Source organism: Mandrillus leucophaeus, unplaced genomic scaffold (genome assembly GCF_000951045.1).
Source record: "Mandrillus leucophaeus isolate KB7577 unplaced genomic scaffold, Mleu.le_1.0 Scaffold76, whole genome shotgun sequence".
Lineage (NCBI taxonomy): Eukaryota > Metazoa > Chordata > Mammalia > Primates > Cercopithecidae > Mandrillus > Mandrillus leucophaeus.
This window is the reverse complement of record NW_012108252.1, coordinates 4,660,825-4,667,456: the sequence shown is the minus strand read 5'-3', so window position 1 is coordinate 4,667,456 and position 6,632 is coordinate 4,660,825. Positions and strand designations below refer to the sequence as shown.

The window sequence follows — 6,632 nt, the reverse complement described above, 5'->3', positions numbered from 1 at the left end:
TTAACTTTTTAAAACTTGTTTTGAAAAAAATGTAAACCTATAGACAAGCAGGAAGGATAGTACAGTAAACTCATATACAGAAAATCTAGATTAACAAGATAATAACTTTTTTATTGTGGTAAAATGCACATAACAAAATTAACTATTTTATTTTTTGTTGTTGTGTATTTTTATTTTTATTATTATTATTATTATTATTATTATTTTGAGACAGGGTCTCACTCTATTGCCCAAGCTGCAGTGCAGTGGCACAAACAAGACTCACTGCAGCCTCAACCTCCCCAGCTCAAGTGATCCTCCTACCTTAGCCTCCTGAGTAGCTAGGACTACAGGCATGAGCCCCCAGGCCCAGCTAATTTTTTTATTTTTTGTAGAGATAGGGTCTCACTGTATTGCCTAGACTGGTCTTGAACTCCTGGGCTCAAATGATCCTCCTGTCTTGACTTCCCACGGTGTTGGGATTACAGGCGCCAGTCACCACATCTGGCCAGAATTGACCATTTTATTTTGTTTTTTTGAGACAGGGTCTCACTCTGTCATCCAGGCTGGAGTGCAGTGGCACCAAAATTTACGATTTTAAAGTGTTGATTCAGTGACATCGACTACATTCAGTGTTGTGCAACCATCACTACTTCCTAGTTACAGAACTTTTTCATAAATAATGACATTAGCCACACATGCTTTATTCTCTCTACTACTGCTGCTACTGCTACAACTACTGATTATTATTTTTTGATTGTTATTTTCTGGAACTTCGGCATTTAAATAACAAATATCATAATCCTTTAACCCTAAATACTTAAGTAAGTATCTCCTAAAATCAAGAATGTTCTCTTTTATTATATTGTTTATTAAATTCAGGAAGTTTATGATATGAGAGTATTATTAAATATATTGTTTGTTTTCATATGTTGCTACTTGTCTCAATACTGACCTGTAGGGAAATTTTGGGTTTATAGTCCAAATTTCTATGTAGGAACACCTAGAACTGCATTTTGTTGTCATGTGTATTTTGAAATAGTTTTTTAGCCTTTTTTTTTTTTTTTTTTTTGTTTTTTTTTGCCTTTGCTTCTTTGAGGTTTTTGGGTTGGTTTTTTTTTTTTTTTTTTGTAGAATGACCTTCAGTTGAGTTTGTCTTATTGTTTTCTCATGATTAGGTTGGTTTGTGTTTTGGGCAGGAATACCATATAGGTGGTAATGTCTTCTCCAAACATCAGTCAGGAGGCACTGAATGTCGCGTATCGTGGTGGTAACTTTGGTCTCCTGGTTGAGACTTTTTAATGGCACTTAAAAGAATTTTTTTGGTGGGATTTCAAATTGCAGAGGTGATCGAATGTATATTTCTAGTGACCAGTGTGCAAAAGATGAACCTTTGACTTTTTTTTTTTCTTAATCATTTCTCATGTTAGGGTGGTGATGATGTCATGGCCTGCGTCCATGATGACAATGGCAGGGTCCGCATACAGCACTTCTATAATGTAGGCCAGTGGGCAAAGGAGATTCAGAGAAACCCTGCCAGAGATGAAGAAGGAGTTTTTGAGAATAATCGCGTCACCTGCAGATTTAAACGCCCTGTGAATGTTCCCAGAGATGAAACAATTGTTGATCTGCATTTGAGTTGGTATTATCTGTTTGCTTGGGGTCCAGCCATTCAGGGTAAGCTTACATTTTAGCATCTGGATTAAACACCAGACATCACTGTGCTTGTGTTCATTCTTAATTGAAGTCACACTGTGTGCACAAGAGAGCGATAAGCACTCTGGGTCATTTAAAGGAAAAGGAGATGCGACTCCTACCTTCAGAAGGTTATAATGGACTTATTATAATGGACTTCTTATACAGACGAACAAATGAACAGTTATACACATGCAAAGCTACAGCAGTACGAGATAGTATGTCATGAGTGATGTGCTTAATGAAACAGATCATACATCTGCTGTATGTAGGGCTCTGTTGAATTCTCCCAGCATTCTCATTTACTCCTCACCATGTCCTTGAGAGGTATAGGTATTATTGTCCAGGTTTTAGAGAGATTAAGAAACTTGCTCAAGGTTATACAACTAATTAGTAGAAGAATTAAAATTCAATCCTAAGTGTCTGACCCCAAAGCCCGTGAATACTCTTAACTCCTATGCTGTAAATATAAAAAGACTGAACAGGGGCAAGACGTGGTGGCTCACGCTATAATCCCAGCACTTTGGGAGGATGGTTTGAACCCAGGAGTTCAAGACCAGCCTGGACACTATAGTGAGACCCTGTCTCCATTCAAAAAAAAAAAAAAAAAGGAAGAAAGAAATAATAAAAAGTACTGAACAGGAAGGGCTTCTGGAGACTTCTCCAGAGATTGATACCAGGCATTTCATTAGGGCCCACTTTGTGACTATTCTGTTAGTCATAAATCTACCAAATTATCCCATAGTTTAACCCATTACTCCTTAAATATTTATGTGTATAGGAATTACCTGGCTATATTGTTAAAGTGCAGTTTTCTGTAGGTTTTCCCCTCTCCTCTCCCCTCCCCTCCCTTCCCCTCCCCTCTCTCCCAGGGTCTTGCTCCGTCACCCAGGCTGAAGTGCAATGAAACAATCACAGCTCACTGCAGCCTCCACCTCCCAGGTTTAAGTGACCCTCCCACCTCAGCCTCCCAAGTAGCTGGGACTACAGGCATGTACCACCATGCCTGGCTAACTTTTTTTTTTCTTTTTTTGTAGAAACGGGGTTTCGCCATATTGCGCAGGCTGGTCTTGAACTCCTGGGCTCAAGCGATCCACCAGCTTTGACCTCCCTGAGTACTGGGATTACAGGTGTGAGCTACCGCACCTGGCAAGATTCTACATTTCTCATAAGCTCCCTAGTCATGCTGGTTCATTGATGACCTCATTTTGGGTGGCAAGACTCTGCAGCATTTCCCCAAAAAAGACCCAAGGATATTATGAGAGCTTTTAGAGACTGCTAAAATCAAGTTACACTGAGCCTTGAGCATTTCTTCTGGTTGATTAGCCTGAGGGCCTGCTCAAGAATGGAAGTGAGTTTGGTTTGCAGTCCTTGCACTGAGAACTCATTCCGGCTTCTGGTAATTGCATCTTTCTTTACTGTGTGCTCATCAACTATGTGCTGCCTAATCTGATCTGGTTGTTTTTTTCCTTCAATTGGTTTCCACCGATCAGCCCAGAGATGACATAATCTACCTTTTATTTTGCCTGTTGCCAACTGGGAAGACACTTGGCTGCCTCCAGATTGGTGACACCTTTTCCATTTGCTAATTTCCCTGATTACCAACAGTGGCGCTGCAGTTAGAACTTCAATTACTTTCGGTACTCTGGGAAATAAATTATATCTCAGCCTGGAGAAATGGAGTCATCTAAAATAGTGGGATTTGAAGTCTAAAAATTTGAGTCTGAGTATTGGTTCTGCCCCTTGGTAGCTGTATAATATTTAGCCTGTTATTTAATTTCTGAATTTCATTTCCTTATATCTAAAGTGGGGATAATAATACTTCCTATTCCATGGAATTATTGTAAGGATTAAGTGAAAACAAGTATTTTAAGTTGCTTTACCAATTGGAAAAAGCTGTATTTTCAGAAGGCCATCTTTTTACATACATGGCAGATATGGCAGACTAGCCTAAAGTTCAAAACTTTCTCCAAATCTGGTCCTGCTTTACCTGATAAGCTCTCTCAAGACTTCTGTTCTTCTCACTAACTCTAAGCAAACAGGCACATTCATACCCCATATACAGGCTTCTGCTTTTCTTGTTTCCTGAATACCCTTCTTTTTTTTTTGAGATGGAATCTCACTCTGTTGCCCAGACTGGAGTGCAATGGCATGGTCTCTGCTCACTTCAACCTCAGCTTCCCAGGTTCAAGCGATTCTCCTGCCTCAGCCTCCCGAGTAGCTGGGATTACAGGCACTCACCACCACACCCAGCTAACTTTTGTATTTTTAGTAGAGATGGGTGTCACCATGTTGGCCAGGCGGGTCTCAAACTCCTGACCTCGTGATCTGCCCACCTCAGCCTCCCAAGTGCTGGGATTACCGGCATGAGCCACCACTCCTGGCCTCCTGAATGCCCTTTTAATGCCTCTTTACTGATTATATCCTACTTATTCTCCTAAGGTCTCTGTAAGGGGAAAAACTTTGAACTAAGACTTGAAAGGGGTATGAGGTTGGATTTCACTCAAGGAAGGCATGAACTGTAGACACATAGTTGAGCAGCCCATGCAGGTGACCAATGAGCTGAGGTTAGATAGGAGAGGTGAGTGGGATCTATTGAGAGAAAAGTCTGCTCTGTTACCCAGTCTGGAATGCAGTGAAACAATCACAGCTCACTGCAGCCTCCACCTCCCAGGTTTAAGTGATCCTCCCCACTCAGCCTCCCAAGTATCTGAAACTACAGGCATACAAACCTGAGAAGTTTGATTTTTGCTAACTGGGGCCAGCACGGACACTAAGCAGGGACCTGACATGACAAGTTTGGCAGGGCTTCCCTAGCAGATAGGACCTTAAAACCCTCACTCTGAGCCCTATTCCTAAGGAGACCTTTGCACTGAATGCATATGCCTTAGTCTCCCTAACCCAAGTTTCATATGGATTATTCAGAAAGTCAGATACTTTCAATCAACTGAAGATTATTAAATATATTTTAACACAGTCTGTACTTCTTGCCACTTGTAACCAAATTAAAAGAAAGTTTCCCATCGAAAGACTTGTTTGGTACCTTAATCATCCCACTTTCTGTACCATTCTACCCTAATCTGCCAGACACACAGACACACACCCAGCATACCACACTCCCTCTGGCATGGCCTGGGCAGGCTACTAAGTGTCCCACAGACAGTAGAGGAGGGCTTCCATCTGTAAGGGAGATGTTAGGAGTTGCTGATGGTCCATATATATACACATGTATATATATGTGTACACATGTACACATCCATACATATATATGTATATGTTGATGATATACATATATACAAGATAGATTTGAAGGAAAAAAGTTAGTAGTCTCTGCTGTTTGAAAGAAAAATATAGTTTGCCCTTTTGGGTATTAATAAGACAAAACTCATTAGAGCCATTTAAAGAAGACAATCATACAATAATCATAATCATACAATATTGTATGATTATGACTAGGAGTCTTAAAATTGGGATGCCAGGAAACAGACCAACAGCATTGTTCCTATAGGGGAGTGCAGATTAATGAGAACTAGTCTTTTTGGATAAATTTAACTAATTTCTATGTTCTTCATCATATGTACAATGATAGAGAATTCTGATAACTCAAATACCTGAATCCAGATCTTTGTAACCACTGCTTATGTATTCAACACTAAATAGACTTTTGATTTTTCCATTGTTTGCCTATACCATTATAAATCTGTTCTTTTTTCAATTGCCCCCCACCCTTCTCTTTTTTTCTTAAAGGCTCTATCACTCGACATGATATAGACTCACCACCAGCTTCAGAGCGTGTTGTCAGTATTTACAAGTATGAAGACATTTTTATGCCATCAGCTGCCTATCAAACCTTCTCATCTCCATTTTGTTTGCTTCTGATTGTTGCTCTGACCTTCTACCTGTTGATGGGAACCCCCTAACCACAACTGCAGGGCCAACAGATTACATGGATTGGGAAGTCTTTAGTATAAATATATTTTTAAAGAATATCCAGTATAATTTTAGCTTCAATTATTTAAGAAAAAAAACCCTCATATAATTTCAGCTTTTTGGAAGAAAGAACAAGCTTCTTTTCTAGTCAAAGAAGATTGTTTAATAATGACCCTATACTTTTGGAATGTACTTACACCTTTTCTAAGCACTTTCAAATATGTTTTCTTCTTTAACTTCGCAACGTCTGTGAGTTGGATTGATGAAAATTATGATTGCCATCTTCCTGAATGGGATTTGAGACCCAAAAAGACTGCCTTTTTATGATCCACATACCATATAACTTTGGCTAGAAATGAAAAATAGAAAGGCAGAGAAAGAATTAGGTATAGAAATAATGTCTCAAAACAGTCTTTACTAGGAGTGCCATAGCACAGAGAGTTATTTTGAGTATTACTAGGGAGAACTTTACTGAATGTCATAAGTTCACAGTCAGCCTTTTGGGGAGAAGAACTTTCAAATCTCCGTAAAGCAGAAGTGCTTTGGATATTACGCAGCCAGTGGGGAGATTGGAGGAAAATACAATGATGCGAAAATAGTTCATATTTATTTGAAATTTTGGCCAAGCACGGTGGCTCACGCCTGTAATCCCAGCACTTTAGGAGGCTGAGATAGGCAGATCACCTGAGGTCAGGAGTTCGAGACCAGCCCGGCCAACATGGTGAAACCCCATCTCTATTAAAAAGTACAAAAATGAGCCAGGCGTGGTGGTACACACCTGTAATCCCAGCTACTCAGGAGGCTGAGGCAGGAGAATTGCTGGAACCCAGGAGGCGGAGGTTGCAGTGAGTCGAGATTGTGCCACTGTACTCCAGCCTAGGTGACAGAGCCAGACTCTGTCTCAAAAATAACTAACTAAATAATATTTATTTGAAATTTCTTCTCAGTTAGAGAGTAGCTATGATAAAACATTTTTACTTATTTGGAAAGGTTAGAGACCAAACTGTGAGCATTCCTGAAGATGTAAA

At 39.8% G+C, this 6,632-nt stretch overlaps 1 protein-coding gene across 1 annotated transcript in view; it reads left to right on the top strand.

Moving 5' to 3' along the window:
- The window catches only part of FRRS1L (ferric-chelate reductase 1-like), a 47,584-nt gene extending 41,429 nt beyond the window's left edge, over positions 1-6,155 (top strand). The window contains exons 5-6 of the mRNA XM_011966402.1: positions 1,410-1,656; positions 5,422-6,155. Of these exons, the coding sequence (XP_011821792.1) occupies positions 1,410-1,656; positions 5,422-5,594 (420 nt within the window). The 3' untranslated portion in view covers positions 5,595-6,155. The remainder of the gene's footprint in view (positions 1-1,409; positions 1,657-5,421) is intronic.
- Positions 6,156-6,632: the final 477 nt, after the last annotated feature.